Raw genomic sequence first — 19298 nt, forward strand, 5'->3', positions numbered from 1 at the left:
TATTAATGATTAATACATTTAAATAATTATGTGATGTTACATAATATGTAATACTTATATAATATTCTAAAATAATATTCTAAAAGAAAAACTGTAGTGCTGTCCATAATGTAATCATATTTCATATGTGACTTGTGAAGATGAGCCAGCCATTCTGGAGACGGAGGATATGAGGATGCCAGACCCTGACACCATTTCACTCGCATCAGTCACTGCCGTCACAACCAATGTCTCCAATAAAAGGTGACCAACAATTATAAAGTCATATACATGTACCCCAGTCAAATTTTTAGATTCTGGATTATATTTATGTTGTTAAATAATACATATTCTAACAAAAATATATTACTGTATTCTAATAGATTAAGTTGATCAACTATTTATATATATATATATATATATATTTTTTTTTTTTTTTTTTTTTTTTTTTTTTCAAAAATGTCATACATTTTTTTAGATCAAAGCCTGACATCAAGATTGAGCCTAGTGCTGGAAGACCAGTGGATTTTCAAGTACGTAGAAGAGTATATTGTAATTTTATCAGAAATTAAATTACGAGCCTATGGCGACAAAGCCCAACAGAGCCTGCCAGAATGGACAGGGCTATATAAGTGTGCATTTTGCAATAGGATCCACAGGTTACTTCGCCTGAAGCGACGACATGAGTCATGCAGCTACATAGCACGGCCAGCCACGCAGTACTCATTCCTGTATCTCAGGGAACCAAGGTTACATTAGTAACCGTGTACGTTTCCTATCGATACTTCACTTGTACTGCATCTGCTAAAATGCTATGGGGAACCAGTACAATCCCGCCATGCTATGGTAGAGGAATGACTAATCCTTGAATTTGCCTTAAGCACCAAATGGGGCCCAGAGTGACCAAGTATTTTGCAGGGAAGCCCTACAGGAGGCAATAGAGCCAAACTCACAGAGGTCAGCCCAGCCTTGAATAATCATTACAAGAGAATTCTGTACAGCCTCAGAACTCTGTGAGGGCCAAGAGCGTACAGTATAGAAGACAAATGCCTGAAGCACTGGCTTTACCATATAGCAAAAGTGAGCCCATCATGCAGAAAGGATCCAGGCCTGTAAGGCCGGGACATCCAGATTCCTGGCTCTGAACCTAGGGGGAGACCACACTGCTGAATCACGGGGGTCTTTGAGTGAACTGAAGTGTATAACCTCGTTTGTTATCCCCAAAACCCAGTCTGACACTCCGGGGATGGCCTGCCAGACCTCGGCCCGTGTGGCAAGGGATTGGATCGGTTCGAGTGACAGGCCAGCTTGTTGGGACCCGATGCTCATGATAAACAGAAGAGGAAATTTGCTCTCTTTCTGAAAATGTTGAATGGGTCCACATTTCATAATGGTATTTACCACAAACACATTGCCATCGGCAATTTCTTTTAGTTTTGCCTGAAAGACCTATAGGACCACCATTGAGTGAAGTGCCGAGGCTGCTTGTTCAGCTGATGAGTAGGCTCTTCCAGTGAGCGCTGAAGTCATCCTACACAGCTAGGACGGGTGGGTGGCCTTTGCCTTTTTTTGAGTAAAAATCTGAGGATCCTATGGCGAAATGCCCACTTATATAGCCAGATGTCCAGCCCATTCTGGCGAGATTTGTTGCCATAGGATCGTGCAGCTCCGCTGCTGACCCATTGGTCCCTTTTTAATTCACTGCATGAATCGATGGCCCTGCAGTTACACTGCTTTATTGAAAAGACTTCAGTATTCAGAGTAAAAGGAGTTTTCCTCATAGCGTCTTTGCAAACGCAGTACGGATGAAGTATCGATAGGGAACTATGCCTGTGGAGCTTCTGCTTTAACCGGTCTGAGCTTCATGTAATGTACAACACTAAAAATCACAAAACATCTGCTGATTCAAAAACATTGAGCTCAAAGAAAAGTGATATTAGTGAAGAGATAAGATCTTACAGCATTTTAGAAATGCATATAAATGAATCCTATAGTTTTGTATCATATATATATATACAATTTTTGTGCCAATTTTGAGCCTTTGAATATTTGAATACCATCCACATACAGTACCACATATCACATTTGTAAATGTGTGTGATGCCCCACTTTCTAGGTCAATGTCACTGTTATAGAGGCCAGACAGCTGGTGGGTCTGAACATGGATCCAGTGGTGTGTGTAGAAATCGGTGATGAAAAAAAATACACCTCAATGAAGGAGTCGACCAACTGCCCTTACTTCAATGAGGTATGGTCCTCTTAAATTCAGGATTTTAATATTGTCCTTTTGCAAAGTAATGATCATGACAAATAACTACTCAAATTTATCTAAATAATCACATAAAAATCTTAAAGGGTACATAACATACACAGTTTCACCTAATCTCAGGTTAATCTTGAGTACCTATAGAGTAGTACTGCATCCTTCATATATCCAAAAAGTCTTTAGTTTTATCATATTTGTAAAAGAAAAATACAGCTTTCTGAATCGAAGGGCGTGCCATGGGTGGAGCTATAATACTGATGTTTCGTGTTGTTTCCATTAACATATATTCACTTATGTGCTGATTTCCAACAAAATACAGAAATCTGATGCAATTGTACTTAAATGAATGAGGTCTTTCATCACACATATTCATATAAAACATTCATCACTCAAATGACCAGAACACACAAACGCACTTGATACACTCCGTCGCTGCCCTGGAACAACAAACTGCATCCTCTGTTCGTGTAACGCTGGGTTCTTGGGGAAGCTGAACATGGTAAACTTTCCCTCACATTCAAAAATGCACTTATTTGGAGGCATTCTTGAACAAATCCAATGCAGCGCTGCCGGCGATTTTGAAGCACATTGATGTGCGCAGTCTCGCTCTCCTCTGGTCAACGTGTGTGCGTGCGCGCTTTTCCGGGAGAAATGCTCATATAAGGACTTCCGTTATCGTCTACGTCATTAGATCCACGATCAAAAAAAAAAAACAGCCGAAACTTGTACCAACCCGGAAGTAAGATTTTCGGCACAGAAATTCTCAGTCATTCTTCTAAATTATTTTTTACAACTTTGGGCATGTTTAGCATGAGAATCCATTTCTTTAACACTGTGAACAACTCTGAATACATGAAACACCATTATACCCCCCCTTTAAAGTAGTAGTTTACCCAAAGATGAAAATTTGCTGAAAATGTGCTCACTCTACAAGATAAGGATGATGTTTCTTCAGATTTGTAGAAATGTAGCATCGCATCGCTGTCTCAGCAGTGGATGCTCTACAGTGAATGGGTGCCACCAGAATGAGAGTCCAAACAGCTGATAAAACATTAAAATAATCCACAAGCTTAAAACATTTTAAAGTCTTCTCAAGATGTTAACTGATGGATTAGAGTGGTGTGGATTATTGTGATGTTTTTATCAGCTGTTTGGACTCTCATTCTGACGGCACCCATTCACTGCAGAGCATCCATTGATGATACACTGATGCAATGCTACATTTCTCCAAATCTGATGAAGAAACAAACTCATCTACATCTTGGATGGCCTGAGGGTGAGGACACTTTCAGAAATGTTTCACTTTCGAGTGAACTACTCCTTTAACACTGCTTATATGTTTTGATAAAATCTTCCTTTTTTTCTCAGTACTTCGTTTTTGACTTCCACGTTCCTCCTGATGTCATGTTTGACAAGATCCTGAAAGTTTCTGTAAGTAGCAACAAAAATCAATTTTGAGTAGTTAAATCCTGCATTTTTCATAAAAGACGTTTTAAATAACCTGTTTTAAAAAAATGTGTCTATAAAGGTTATCCACTCTAAGAATCTTTTGCGAAGTGGCACGCTGGTTGGGAGCTTCAAGCTTGACGTGGGCACAGTTTATACACAACCTGGTAACTGGTATTATCATGCTTCTCTATCCACCTTATTTTAAAACACCGAAATAAGCAATTTTCTGTGAATGTGGAAGATTTCTGCTTCATTAGCCACTGTAGAGAAATAAATAGAAAAATAACACTACAAATCAGACTGTTAATGATTATGTTTATAAATGAAAATAATATGATAACAAATACCTATTTGCAATATTAAGCACTATAAAAGTTGTTTTTGTAGTGGCAAAATGAATAGCAAATAATGACACTAGAAGTCTAGCACATTCAAGTTACAAATGGCCACGCCGCTCTAATGTTAAAAATAAGGTGGATAAAGTTCTCACTTTCTAGACCATGCATCTCTAAGACAATTTTTTTTCATGTTTTTTTTTCCTCTCTTCTTCTTTCTTTACATTTACAGAACATCAGTTTTTCCACAAATGGGCCACTTTATGTGACCCCGAAGATATCACTGCTGGATGCAAAGGCTATGTCAAGTGTGACATCGCAGTTGTGGCGAAGGGCGACACTATCAAAACTCCACACAAAGCAAATGAGACAGATGAGGATGACATTGAGGGGTAAAAAAAAAATCTTCCTACATTGTTAATGTTATATGTTATATTCCAAGAAAAGCATCACTGTTACTAAACCATACACTTACAAACTCCAAACTCAAGTATTGCCAACTTATTTTGAAAGCCCTGTGAAATAAATATATACTTGTGGTAGTATTGCATTAAAATGTAAAATCCGAGATTCTAGTTTATTATTTTACACCCTTCACACATTATAAATGCTGAGATCACTCTGATAATTTCATCCAACGATGTATTAATTATTTAAAGGCGATTCTACTTGCAAAGACACAAATCTCTTCTTCATTGATTACTTTCTTGTTCCAGTAATCTTCTGTTGCCGGAAGACGTCCCGGCTGAGCGTCAATGGGCAAGATTCTATTTGAAAATCTACCGAGCCGAGGGGTTGCCCAAAATGAACACCAGCATAATGGCAAATGTCAAAAAAGCTTTCATTGGAGAAAATAAGGACTTGGTTGATCCGTATGTCCAAGTGCAATTTGCGGGGCAGAAGGTAGGCACAATTCTTACTAATGGTCAACTAATTGGTTTTAATGGTGTACAGAGTGACTAATATAATGCCTATATAATGAAAATATAAAATAGTTTAATGATGGAAAATGTTTAATTATTAAACAAAACACATTTTACACAATATTCAAAATTCACTAAATAATATTTTCAAATGCACTATGAAACTGAAGACCAAAAACATTGCATTCAGTTCACACAATTAAGTATATTCTTTTAATGTAAACGATGTCCTTATCAAGAAGTTATCTTAAAAGTATGCTAAAGTATGCTTCTGTTTCAGATATTTCAGATAATATTTTTGACCCACTGATCTATTTAATCTGTCCACAATGCAGGGTAAAACTTCAATTCAGAAGAGCAGCTATGAGCCGATCTGGAATGAGCAAATAGTTTTCACGGAGCAGTTTCCACCACTGTGCCGGAGAATGAAAGTCCAGCTCCGTGATTCGGATAAAGTAAACGATGTGGCCATCGGAACGCACTTCATTGACCTGCAGAAGATTGCTAATGATGGAGACAAAGGTATAAGGACTTCCTTAACACCTTTGCAAAGTCTGCAAAAGTAATATACTACAGTGCAGAAGTTGGGAATAATTATGACTTTTGCCCAGACAGGCATTTATTTGATAAAAAATACAGTAAAACAGTAATTTTGTGAATTATTATTACAATTTAGAATATTTGTTTTTTATTTGCACTGTCATATAATCCTTCAGAAATCATTTTAATATGCTGACTTGCTACTCAAGAAACATTTCTGATTATTATCAACGTTGAAAACAGTTTCGCTGTTTTTTTAAATGGTGAATCAGTTTCTACAAATATATTGGACAGCACAACTGTTTTCAACATTTATAATACTCAGAAATGTTTCTTGAGCAGCAAATATGCATATTAAAATTCCGCTTTGGTCACAGTAATCAATTACAGTTTAACATATATTTACACAGAAAACGTCTAAGGTAACCCTGGTTCCTCAAAGGAATGAGACGCTGCATCAAGAATGTTTGCTGAATAACGTGTGTAATCAGTCCAATGGATGGGCGAGACGTCATAGGCGGGTGACGTCAGAGACCAGGAAGCATAAAAGCATGAACGGCGAAGCTGGTAACCAGCCTCAAAGGATGAAGCAAGTGCCGGCCAGAGATGCCGGAAGTGTGGCACTGTGACGCAGCATCTTGTTCCTTCGAGGAACCAGGGTTACATACGTAACCTTAGACGTTTCTCTTCAGGAACTCAAGCTGCGTCGAGAATGTTTGGGGAATGAGAATGCCCACACCGCCATACTTTCAAATCTCTTCCTAGTGTGGAAGAGCACAGCTGAAGCAAGAGAAGGAGACAGGAGCCCGACGGTAATTGGGGACAACCCGACCAATGGCCAACTTCAGATAGAGTGAGTCTTGACCCCCAAGAGAGGGGAGATTAGAGGACTCAAGACTTAGGATACTATCTTGATCACCACTTAGCATAAGCTTCTTCTGGCTGGAGGCCTCAACCTCACGCACCATGGAAGAAACATGTAACCAGAGGGTCTCTGCCCACTGACTGGCCACCGAGAGGGGCACGGTAGGCTGCCATGGCCGCCATGTAGACCTTCAGGGTGGAGTGGGTCAACCCTGCGGAGAGCCTGCGGGAACTCCAGCATTGTACCAACTGGATCCAACACGGGTGGATCTAGTGAACACGGGTGGAGATAGGACGAGCCGTCTCCAACCCGTTTGCCAGATCATGTGCGATTCCCGCTATCGCGGTCGCCGCTGTGCCTCAGCAGCAGCGCGACCGCAAGAGCCCCCCGAGAGCCGACTGCGCAAGCTCCACTCCTCATTAATGCTGCTTATTATAATATTAGGCATAATATGCATGTGTAACTGGTGCTTGTGCAACTGGTGCTTGTGCAACTGGCGAGCTCATCGACGCCTTCCACATCAATCTCCTCAGAGAAAGACAGGCAGTGCGTCGCGCCCTCTCACCGGGGAGAAAATACAGCAAACGCGGGGTTCCGAACCCCCGAGAGCGGGTGCCGGATCTGGTGGCTAAGGAAGAAGATAGGGACTTGCCCGTCTACATTCCTTCCAGCGGATCCAAAAGGGAAACCCGCGAGCACAACCACCGTTCTGCCTTGGCAAAAGTGGGGCTGGCACCGCAAGAAACGCCAGTGAAGGCTCCCTCCTCAAAGAGAGCCTTCTGAGAGTGAAGCAAAAGGCTTGCATCACAGCCGTCCACTCCCTCGAGATCTGACACTGCACGCTTCACTCTCAAGCAGACAACACACGAGCTGCATGTGTCCCTACCCTTTTTTTTTTTGCTGACAGGGAAAACACACAGCCTGAATGCTGCCTGCTCTCGCCCAAAACTTCTCTTGATTGAAGCTTTGACAATGAAGTTTATCAGTGGACAAACAACACTCACAACTACATAAGACTCACAAACAGATAGCGACTGACACACACACACAGAGCGCTTGCTGAAAACAGAAGGCTGGTTACCGGCTTCGCCGCTCATGCTTTTATGCTTCCTGGTCTCTGACGTCACCCGCCTATGACGTCTCGCCCATCCATTGGACTGATTACACACGTTATTCAGAGACGTCACGCTGGAGGCGTTCCCCAAACATTCTCGACGCAGCTCGAGTTCCTGAAGAGGAACAGTTATTTTAAATTGTAATAATATTTAGCAATATTGCTGTATTTAAGATCAAATAAATGCAAACTTCCTTCAAAAACACATACACACAAACATAAATAATTTCTTATTCCAAATGTTCGACCAGTAGTGTATTTACTTTGTTTCTTGTTGTTTATTACATTTTGCTTTGGATACTCCCTCACACAAAGCCTTCACTACATTACTGTTCAAGATCATTATAGAAATATTTGTAAAAAACCTGATCCAGTAATTACGGACAACTATAAAAGTCATGGAATGTTATTGATCAAAAGGTCAAAGATGAAAAACATGATCCTGTTTCTATTGATAGGCTTTCTTCCAACTCTTGGGCCGGCTTGGGCCAACATGTACGGGTCCACACGCAGCTACACGCTCATGGACGAGTACCAGGACCTGAATGAAGGACTAGGGGAAGGGGTGTCTTTCAGGGCCCGACTGCTGATCAGTCTGTCCGTGGAGATACTGGACACCTCCTCTCCTGATGTAATGAGCTCCACTGAGGTGCAGGTGGAGGGGATACCCAACATCCCAGATGTAAGCGATCCATATACAGGGTGTTCGACAGGCCAAGTACAGTGAATAATTCATTGTCTTTATTTATCACCCTACATTATTAATTTAGCAACAATACTCATATTAGTTCTTTGTCTGCAAGACAATCATCTACACAGTCAGAGCCAAAGCTAGGCTTCAATCTGCATGTGACTTGCTGTTAAAAATTTATCATTTTGAGAAAAAAGAACTGTTTGGAATTGTTTATGAGCACAGTGACATCACTTTTGTCTAATCTTAGGAAACCCCTCATACACTTAAAAAAATGCTGCAGAAACAAATTTCACTCAGAAATTGCTAGTAAATTATATGATTTATTAACAAAGAAATGGCAATTAGTGCATTGTATTAACATGAAATTTTGAAGTAGATAGACTGAAGTGATATTTTTTTATTAAAGCATACTCTGAAAACCTTGGTAGGGTGTATTCACAAAACATTATTTAATCAATTGTTTGTTGCTTATATCTAGAATGCCACAGGAAAACTTGAAGAGTTCTTTCTCTTTGGATGTTTCCTTGAAGCCACTATGATTGACAGGAAGATTGGAGACAAACCCATCAACTTTGAGGTTACAATAGGTAAAATCTATGGTAGATATCAGTATTTAATAGTTAACAGGGTTTAAAGAGTTGCTCAAAATAAATTTATATTACCGCTGTGAGTGTACTTTTTTAATAATACCTTTTCATATTTTAGTTCGATATATACACAAAGTTTATGGGAAAATTGCTGAAACACTACAGTAGATGATATTAATAAACAATGTTTCAAATGGCATTTCAACAGTTCAGCCTTCTTATGTTCTGGTTAATTCAATATGAATGCAAACTCAATAAAATACAACCCCTATAACTTTTACATGAGAGGACCATTAACTGTCTGTAAAGGAATAGTTTACCCAGATTTGGAGAACTGTAGCACTTCATCACTTGATCACCAATAGATCCTCTGCAGTGAATGGGTGCCGTCAGAATGAGAGTCCAAACAGCTGATAAAAACATCACAATAATCCACAGCACTCCAGTCCATCAGTTAATGGCTTGTGAAGCCAAAAGATGCATGTTTGTAAAAAACAAATCTGCTTTTAACTTCCAACCATTGCTTCTGGCTAAAATACCATAATCCATAATAACTCTTCCTCCAGTGAAAAAGTGGTCTGGTCTGAATCAGGAGAGAAATCTGCACAGATCACGCACCATTTACAGTCCAAAACAGCTATAAACAAATATGTGTGTGGATTTTTATGTGAAAGGTAAGAGGAGAAGCACTTTTACTGGAGGAAGTGTCAATATGGAATTTGGCTGGAAAGACTGAAATAGTATTTTTTTGTTAAACATACTCCAATAATCTTAATTGTTTTGTTTTATTTTATTTTACAAATTCAAAACTTAATATTGTACAGTGCACAGATATGATACACTTCACTTCTATGAAAGTTATTCCTATCCTCTCAAATCAAGGAAACTACGGCAGTGAAGTAGATACCCCAACCAAGCCAAAAACAAAGAAGAAGAAGGGTGGCGATGGAGATGACGAGGAGTCTGAGCTCATTCACGGGTCCAGTGATGAGGAGGTGGATGATAGTGGAGATATGACATCAGTTTCCACCACTCCTCCAATGAAACCAGTCATCACTGACAGGTTTGGTTACTCAACATGACCCAAAACCCATTTATTTATTAATTTTATTTTGCATTTAGGTGCAAAATCTTGTGAAATGTCTGGTTTTCATTTTCTGCAGAAACTATTTCCACCTCCCGTACTTTGAGAGGAAGCCCTGCATCTATATCAAGAGCTGGTGGCAGGACCAAAGAAGACGACTTTATAATGCTAACATCATTGACAGAATTGCAGATAAATTGGTAATAAATCAGTGAATATAGATTATTTTAGTTAGTTTCTGAAATACTAAAACAAAAACTTAAGTATCTATTTTGGATGCTTTCTTTTCACTAGTCAGAAAGAAGTCAAATTACAGAAGGAAATTAGCCCATAACCACAAAATTGACTAGTGCATGAAAAAATAAGATGTTTGCCAGTAGTGTCTCACCTTAAATACCATTTTTCATTATAGTTTCATTTAGTATCGATAACAAACCTGGTTACAGTTAATCTGTGAAAATACATCTATTAATTGAGATTGAAACCTGTGTTCTCTATCATCTTATAGGAAGATGGGTTGAATGATGTGCAGGAGATCATTAAAACAGAGAAAGCCTATCCTGAGCGCAGACTCAGAGGAGTCCTGGAGGAACTCAGCAATGGCTGCAGGTTTGTATACATGTATATTTCTGCAAATCTTGAGACAGTTATGAGTGGTTCTCTGGAAACAGTGCTCTTTGTGCTCCATTTGGAGATTCAGTAAGCATTTTTCAAATAACCACTTGACTGGTAGTGTATGTCGTAGTTAGTAAAGCATGATTTTTTGATCATTCAGAACTAACATTGTTGATTAAAATGAAAAAAAAAGAAAATAAATTTGTTTCCTGAGAACCACTTTTATATTTTCACAATTCTTCATTCAACCATCTATGACAGAGGAAAGATAAAATAACAGTGAATCTCTTTCAGTACCTTTGTAACTTTGGCAAACAATGATCAGAATCAGGCTGGGAAGACTAAACTGGACCGGGAGAGACTGAAATTGTGCATGCAGGAATTGGTAAAAGCAGCTGTTACTAATACATATTAATACATATTAACTTATGTTAAAATCTGATTCTGGTGGCCTATTTTTATATCTGTTACTAAGGCTTGTTCTAATTTCTTTCAGGAAAACATGGGCCAGCAAGCAAAGAATATGCGATCACAAGTAAAGAAAAGTAATGTTAAAGACAAAATAAAACTGGCACAAAACTTCCTCCACAAGCTGAGATTCTTGTCTGATGAGGTAGTGCACAAAAGCTGATAAAATAAAAATATGCTAGGTTATGAGGCTGTATAGATTAGTTAATATCACTGTAAAAATATTAATGTAAATCCTTTTGTTTTTCATCATAGCCTCAGCATAGTGTTCCGGATATTTACATATGGATGATAAGCAACAACAAACGCATTGCATATGCCCGCGTTCCCTCCAAAGACATCCTCTTCTCTTCTGTGGATGAAGAAACCGGAAAGGACTGTGGAAAAGTCCAGACCATCTTTTTCAAGGTTAGGATGAATGCACTCAAATTCTTAAAACATCTTCAAAACATTTTATGTCAGAATGCTTATCTTGAAAGGGGCCAAATGTATTGTATTATAAAAACTCAAAACTTTTATCCATGCTGATGAATGTATCAGTGTGGGTGAATCAAGTTTATCTGCAAAAGGATGCCTGATCATTTCAGTCTGTTCTGAACCATTTTTGCAGTACGTTTTGGCACAAATTGCTTTATGAAGCTGTCACATTGTGATGAAAGAAGCTGTTATTAAAGGATGTAAATGAATGTCTTGGTTACGCACGTAACCTTTCATTCACAGAAGAAGAGAATGGAGATGTTACATCAGCTGACGGGGTCCCTATGGAAATAGTCACAACCATTGAACTGAAGTAACAACTGCCATCTCATGTTATAACATACACAGTGCCTTGTTGTGCCATAGTATTTCTTACAAGGAATGGGAATCAAAAGAAAAGTATGAGGAGGGTCACAGCTGCTGTACCATGGTCTGAGCTTGTGACTTTTACACAACATTTTGGAAGAGTCACTGTGGTAGGTCCTGCTATTACCAATGCAGAGACTGGAAAGAAGTAATTATGTCAAGGGAAAGACACGGGTTTACCAACAGGGAAACTGTGGTGGTTGCAATGTGGGGCAAGATGTGCTTGATGGACTCTGTTTGCTTCTGGACTGCCAAGAAATGCTGGGCAAGGTCCTGAACAATGCCACTGATAAGGCCAACTAGTAACATGGGAGCAATACTTCTTACCAAGTTGTCCCAATTATTAGCAAGGTTGAACCAAAGATTTAAAGTGAAGTGAAAAGTGAAGTGACATTCAGCCAAGTATGGTGACCCATACTCAGAATTTGTGCTCTGCATTTAACCCATCCGAAATGCACACACACAGAGCAGTGAACACACACACACACACTGTGAGCACACACCCGGAGCAGTGGGCAACCATTTATGCTGCGGCGCCCGGGGAGCAGTTGGGGGTTCGATGCCTTGCTCTTGGTATTGAGGGTGGAGAGAGAACTGTACATGCACTCCCCCCACCCACAATTCCTGCCGGCCCGGGACTCGAACTCACAACCTTTCGATTGGGAGTCCGACTCTCTAACCATTAGGCCACGACTTCCCTGGACAAGATGTCAATCCTGGACATCAAGGTGGCCATTATCAGGCGGAGGGCCTGGGCTGTGACCTTAGTTGCTTGTAGAGTGAAGCTGGTCACCATCCACTATTCCTGAATCAACCAAGGCTCAGTGCTACTCTTGTGCAGTTTCATTAAGTTCTTTAAGCCATCATGTGCAGGATGGCTATCACATGAAGGGTGGAGCCTGCCTGTCAAGTATTGCTGTAAGCCTTAGCAGCCAGGCCTGTCATCAACTCACAAGCATTGGATGGGAGACATGGACAAACCCTCTGTACCTTATCGTTAATAAGTGTTTCCTGAAACATTCTTAGTTAAGTGTACCTTCTGTAAGTCATACTTTTGTAAGGTTGGTCTGGACCACTCTTAGCTATAGCCTATAACAGTTGACAATATTGTTGGTGTTTAATCAAATTGGTGCTTATTTAAACAAAAACACTCCACATAATTGAAAATGAACATGAAAGGTCTGTTTTCCTGGAACCCACAGACACGGTTGTTGAGAGCTCATCTGCAATGTAATCAAAGTATTTGAATAAAAAGATAACATACAACATTGGACTAGACTGAGCATCATAATCAAACTTACCTTGACCTGGCATTATGATTGTAACTGAAATGGTTGGCATTTGAAATTTAGCTCCAGACAAAACATACTGCTTTTCCAGAATCTGGAGCTTCACCTTCTTTACCTCCAGCATGGGCCAGGCAAGGTTGTTGGCCTCTTGTAATCCCTACTCTGTCCTCTGCAGCATGTCCCACTTCTCCTTACCAAGCTCCACCAGTTTTTCACTGCAGTGGAAGTGGAAGGACGCCTTCTAGAGCCTCTCCTGGATTCCTGGTGCTGGGCAACCTGAATGGAGGGAGGCCAAAGAAGGTGCAGACAAGTTTGGTGATGCTGGTGCTGGAGAAGCCCATTCACTGCTGGCATGGCAGGAGGCCATGGGAGTGCAAGGAATCAAGGAGTGGAGTGGTATCCACACATGCTCTCATATCTATATCTTTTTTCAGATCTCTTTCTATTTTTTGGCTGCCATAGTAGCTGTTGAGATGTTTTGTGTGATGTGCTTTTATCGAGTAGGTCATCCTATAACAGAAATTAGTGTTCGACACCAATAATGGGATTCAATTGCATGGTGAAGACACCATGGCAAATATATTTTTATAATATAAAATATTCTTAAAGGGCAGTGGAGGTATACTGCCAGTGTAGCAGGTTGAGGCATGATATGTTTGTGTTACAGAATACCACAGGAGGCTGAGGAATAACAGAAAGACAGTTTATTAAGGCACAAGCAGAGGAGCGAGTAGTGCTGGGTAGAGTGATGTGGAGTATGGCAGTGATGAAGGGATCCAGAGTAGCAGGGTAGAGACGTCAAAGGAGGGAGGTGTACCACACACACGCACGGAGATGGCTAGGAGCTTCGGGGGATCATTGGAGAGAGGTAAGTAGAGATAGAGTTAGTCCTTAGAGTTAGCATACAGGTAAGACCTTGTCGTGAACAAGACCGGACGCTGACTAAGTGCGTGTGTGTGGTATTTGTAGTGCAGAGGTGATTGGATGATGATGAGGGTCAGGTGGAAGTGCTCAGTATTCAGGTGAGGGCGTGCGTTGTAAATGAGTGGAGGTGGAACCTGGCATGATTGTAACAGTACCCCCCTCCCCACGGCCCGCCCCTGAGGGCCGAGGACCCCGACGACGTCGTTGCGTGGGACCCATGAACGTTCCTCTGGACCATATCCTTCCCAGTCCACTAGGTATTCAAGTTGTCCACCACGCCGCCAGGAGTCCAGGATGTCTCTTACTTTCTTAGGCAGCACCGTCTTCTAGGATGAGTGGAGGGGGGGCTTCAGCTTCGCCAGGTTCTGTGGAGGGAGAGACAGAGGGATGGTGAGGTTTCAGGAGGGACACATGGAAAGTGGGGTGAATCCGGTACTCAGGAGGTAATTGCAGTTTGTAAGTGACCGGATTGATCTGCTGAAGGATGATGAATGGGCCAATGAATCTGGGACTTAGCTTGCGGCAGGGCAGGCGCAGGTGGATGTCACGGGTGGACAGCCAGACCTTCTGACCAGGTTGGTAAGTAGGGGCCTCGGATCGGCGAAGGTCGGCTGTCATTCTGCGCCTGCGTAGGGCCCGCTGGAGTTGGTGGTGGGCCGCGTCCCAGACCCTCTCAGTCTCCTGAAACCAGCAGTCGATGGCAGGGACATCCGAGGGTTCGTCTGTCCAGGTGAAGAGTGGAGGTTGGTAGCCGAGTACGCACTGGAATGGAGTGAGTCCGGTGGTAGGTTGTCGTAGGTTCTGTGCGTACTCGGCCCACCCTAGGAACTGGTTCCAGGAGTTCTGGTGGCCGTGACAGAAGGTACGGAGGAAGCATCCAATCTCCTGAACCTTCCTCTCCGTCTGCCCGTTCTACTGGGGATGGTATCCGGAGGACAGACTGATTTTTGACTGTAGAGGAAGTAACAGTACATCCATCTAGTTGCAGATTGTAATTTACAAGATTCTGTGTACTGTTTTTTGGTCCAATAAGAAATATCTCTGTCTTATCCGATCCTTGTGGCACTCCATATTTTACTGTTCATAAATGAGATGACTCCCCATTTAAACACAAAGAATATCGCTATATATTGTTGCAACACCTCCGCCATGACCAGTCTGATGGGGCTCATGATTATAACAGTAGTTTGGTGGAGTAGACTCATTTAGACCAATAATAATCATTTGGTTTTAGCCAAAGTTCTGTCAAGCAGAGTACACTAAAACTATTATCTGTGATCATTTCATTTACAATAACTGCTTTGTGTGTGAGTGATCTAATGCTTATGAGCACAAACTTTAAAAATTGTTTTTGTTTATTTATTTTACATTTTTCTGGTTTAGTCACAATCAGATTTTTTTCCAGATCCTACATTATATTTATATTTTAGCCTCACTAACAGACACAGTCTTAATAGATTGGACAGCGCAAGTGTCAGGGTTTTGCACTGACACTGTTTGTCTTGTGTTTTTCTTTCTTGTGTCTATGGCCCTGTCCACACGGACACGGGTATTTTTATAACCGTGACTTTTTTTTACGCGGTTCGGCCTTTCGTCCACATGAAAACGCAGTTTCAGGGCACCGAAACCGAACATTTTTGAAAACTACGGCCAGGGTGAGCATTTTCAGAAACGCCGGTTGCAGTGTTGTCGTGTGGACAGTATAACCGGGGTTTTTGCCTTGTGACGTCAGAGTGTGCGCCGTTATCCGTTGTGTTTGACGTCAGATTGTGTGCTGCTGACTGCTTCTGATTGGCCAAGGTGACTTTACGATTTGGGTTATATCGCCGCCTGCTGGTGTGGCATGCTCTTGACAGCGCTTTATAGCATGTTTTTGCATTTTCATGTGTACGGGATTTTTTTTTTTAAACGCAGGAGGAAAAACTCCGGTTATAAAAATACCTGTGTCCGTGTGGACTAGGCCTATGTCTTGTTTCAGCACATGGACTTGTTTTCCTTGTCCATGTGCTTCCTTAGCCCCTCCTCCTTGTTTCCTCTTTACCACACCCTCTTTTGTTAGCGTAGTTGGTCTAATTGTTCTCACCTGTCCCTCATGTATTTCCTCCCTATTTATAGTGCATCTTACCCTTTTGTGTTTGCTGGTCTGTGGTCATTCTCACACCCTCTGTCTGAATATATGTTAATGTCTCTTTGTCTGGTTGGTCTTGTGCCCTTGTAATTACATGTTCTTGTCTTGCTCTTTGTTCTAGTAATTTGTTTGTTTTTTGCTTTTATTTGTAATATTAATTTAGTTCTTCTAGTCATGATTCATGGTTTTGTTTGATCATTCTCTTAAGTTGGTTAAATGGGTAATTTCTTATTTTGTTAATTTTATTAGTTCATTGGTTTATATTCTTTGTCTTGGATTTAACTTGGTTTTTGTGGAGCTTTGTCCTGTCTAGTCTTGTGTTTGAGTTCCTGACCTGTCCCTGTGTGTCCTGCCCTGGTTCTACCTGCCTGGCACTTGGTCTGTCTCCGAGTCGGTGGTCAACAAGTGTCTGAGCTCTGCTCTATGGTGCCTTGTGTGGTCTTCTCTATCAGCCTAGTCTTGCTGCCCGCTCTGTTGCCAAAGTATTCTGCCAGCTGTTTCCTGAAGCCTTCCCAGTGGCCTTTCCTAGCTGTTCCTGTTTATTGTGTTCCTGTTGTGGTATCTTTTGTGCACTTCACCACCCTCTTGTGTCAGTCTCTTGTCAATAAACCCTTATAGTGCACTGCAATTGGGTCCTAGATCCCTGACAGCAAGTACTTCTATCATTTAAGCGGGTAGAACAAAAGCCATCATAGCAGTAATTAAAAAAATTGGCTTACCAGTCATATGGAGCGTTGCGTCCTGGAGATGTTGTTCGACAGGAGTTCTGCTCTGACTCTGCTGGGTTGCAGGCCATCAGCGCGAAAAAGTCTAGGACACTACAAGAAAAGATTCTAATTATTAACAAAGACCAGCTTCTGTTCTTTACACCATGACAATAACCATTAATTTAAAGCAAAAAGTCTGCTGTACCTTTCGTGTCCTTGTCCATACGTGGGCAGTGGTCCTGACACAATGATAATCGCCACAGGCGTTTTGCTGTGCACCATCTTGATTAGGCTTCTGAAGTCCCCTGTCCCTGTGATGTAACTGTGTTAAAGAAGATGTGCTGTCCTGATCTAGAAACGCAGTTTATCAACTGCGAGCCGTTCTATTCACCGCGGGAGTTTCACTCGTTCATTCTGGTTAGTGTTTACATTCCACCTCAAGCGCATGTGAGCTCAGCTTTACAGAAACTCGCTGATCAGATCACAGACACAGAACAACAACACCCGGACTCTGTTTTAATCATTCTTGGGGACTTTAATAAAGCCAATCTCTCCCGTGAACTGCCAAAATACAGACAGCATGTTACCTGTCCCACCAGAGACAGTAATATACTGGATCACTGTTACACCACAATAAAGGATGCATATCACTCTGTTCCACGAGCAGCTTTGGGACGTTCTGATCACTGTCTGGTTCATCTTATACCGACCTACAAGCAGAAACTTAAATCTGCTAAACCTGTAGTAAAGACTGTGAAGAAATGGACCAGCGAAACAGAGCAGGATTTACAATCTTGTTTTGACATCACAGACTGGAGCGTTTTTGAAGCTGCTACCACCGATCTGGACGAACTCACAGAGACTGTAACATCCTATATTAGTTTCTGTGAGGATATATGCATTCCTACCAGGACTTATTTAACATTCAACAATGATTAAAGCCATGGTTTACAGTAAAACTCAGACACCTTCGTCAGGCCAAAGAGGATGCCTACAGAAATGGGGACAGGGTCTTGTACAATCAGGCCAGGAACACACTGAACAAAGAGATTAGAGTGGCTAAAAAGACCTACGCTAAAAAGTTGGAAGACCAGTTTACTTCCAACGACTCTACTTCAGTTTGGAGAGGACTGAGAGCCATCACAAACTACAAGACACCATCCCCTTGCACTAAGGCTAATCAACGACTTACTAACGACCTGAATGAGTTTTATTGTAGATTTGAAACCCCCAACACCCACTCTGACCATCTCCCTACACAACCATTAACACCTCCTGCAATCCCCCTCTCCATACCTCCTGCTCTTCAAATCTGTGAAGATGATGTGCGCCAGGTCTTCAAGAAAAACAAAAGAAGAAAAGCACCAGGCCCAGATGGCGTTACACCAGCCTGTCTGAAAATCTGTGCTGACCAGCTGGCCCCCATCTTTTTACAGATCTTCAACAGATCTCTGGAGTTGTGTGAACTGCCTTCCTGCTTCAAACGCTCCACCATAATCCCCATTCCAAAGAAACCCAAGATAACAGGACTTAACGACTACAGACCTGTGGCTCTAACGTCTGTCGTCATGAAGTCGTTTGAAAAACTGGTTCTGGCTTATCTGAAGGACATCACTGGACCCTTACTGGACCCCCTGCAGTTTGCGTACCGAGCAAACAGGTCCGTGGATGATGCAATCAACATGGCATTGCACTTCATCCTGCAACATCTGGACAAAACAGGGACTTATGTGAGGATCCTGTTTGTCGACTTTAGTTCGGCTTTCAACACCATCATCCCAACAACCCTCCAGACCAAACTGACCCAGCTCTCTGTTCCTAGCTCTATCTGTCAGTGGATCACCAGCTTTCTGACAGATAGGCAACAGTTAGTGAGACTGGGGAAATTCATGTCAAACAGCTGCTCCACCAACACTGGTGCCCCTCAGGGATGTGTTCTCTCCCCTCTGCTCTTCTCCCTGTACACCAACGACTGCACCTCTAAAGACCCCTCTGTCAAGCTCCTGAAGTTTGCAGACGACACTACAGTCATCGGCCTCATCCAGGACGGTGACGAGTCTGCTTACAGACAGGAGGTTGAGCAGCTGGCTGTCTGGTGCAGTCTTAACAACCTGGAGCTGAACACGCTCAAAACAGTGGAGATGACTGTGGACTTTAGGAGAAACCCCCCTGCACTTTCCCCACTCACCATCATGAACAGCACTGTGGCTGCAGTGGAGTCATTCAGATTCCTGGGAACCACCATCTCTCAGGACCTGAAGTGGGACAATCACATTGGCTCCATTGTGAAAAAAGCCCAACAAAGGTTGTACTTCCTTCGCCAGCTGAGGAAGTTTAACCTGCCACAGGAGCTGCTGAAACAGTTCTACTCAGCCGTCATTGAGTCAGTCCTGTGTACTTCAATTACTGTCTGGTTTGGTTCAGCTACAAAATCAGATATCAGAAGACTACAGAGAACTGTTCGGACTGCTGAAAGGATTATTGGTGC

At 41.8% G+C, this 19298-nt stretch overlaps 1 protein-coding gene across 1 annotated transcript in view; it reads left to right on the top strand.

The window, feature by feature from the left end:
- LOC132113337 (otoferlin-like) overlaps window positions 1-19298 on the top strand; it is a 51835-nt gene that overhangs the window by 11427 nt on the left and 21110 nt on the right. Inside the window, exons 2-17 of the mRNA XM_059521134.1 lie at window positions 141-243; window positions 458-512; window positions 2096-2227; window positions 3614-3676; window positions 3774-3858; window positions 4262-4421; window positions 4746-4932; window positions 5288-5474; window positions 7930-8153; window positions 8644-8752; window positions 9635-9815; window positions 9916-10036; window positions 10345-10445; window positions 10746-10836; window positions 10948-11064; window positions 11175-11327. Coding sequence (XP_059377117.1) covers window positions 141-243; window positions 458-512; window positions 2096-2227; window positions 3614-3676; window positions 3774-3858; window positions 4262-4421; window positions 4746-4932; window positions 5288-5474; window positions 7930-8153; window positions 8644-8752; window positions 9635-9815; window positions 9916-10036; window positions 10345-10445; window positions 10746-10836; window positions 10948-11064; window positions 11175-11327 — 2069 coding nt within the window. The remainder of the gene's footprint in view (window positions 1-140; window positions 244-457; window positions 513-2095; window positions 2228-3613; window positions 3677-3773; window positions 3859-4261; window positions 4422-4745; window positions 4933-5287; window positions 5475-7929; window positions 8154-8643; window positions 8753-9634; window positions 9816-9915; window positions 10037-10344; window positions 10446-10745; window positions 10837-10947; window positions 11065-11174; window positions 11328-19298) is intronic.

The sequence above is a fragment of the Carassius carassius genome, chromosome 32 (assembly GCF_963082965.1).
Source record: "Carassius carassius chromosome 32, fCarCar2.1, whole genome shotgun sequence".
Classification (NCBI taxonomy): domain Eukaryota; kingdom Metazoa; phylum Chordata; class Actinopteri; order Cypriniformes; family Cyprinidae; genus Carassius; species Carassius carassius.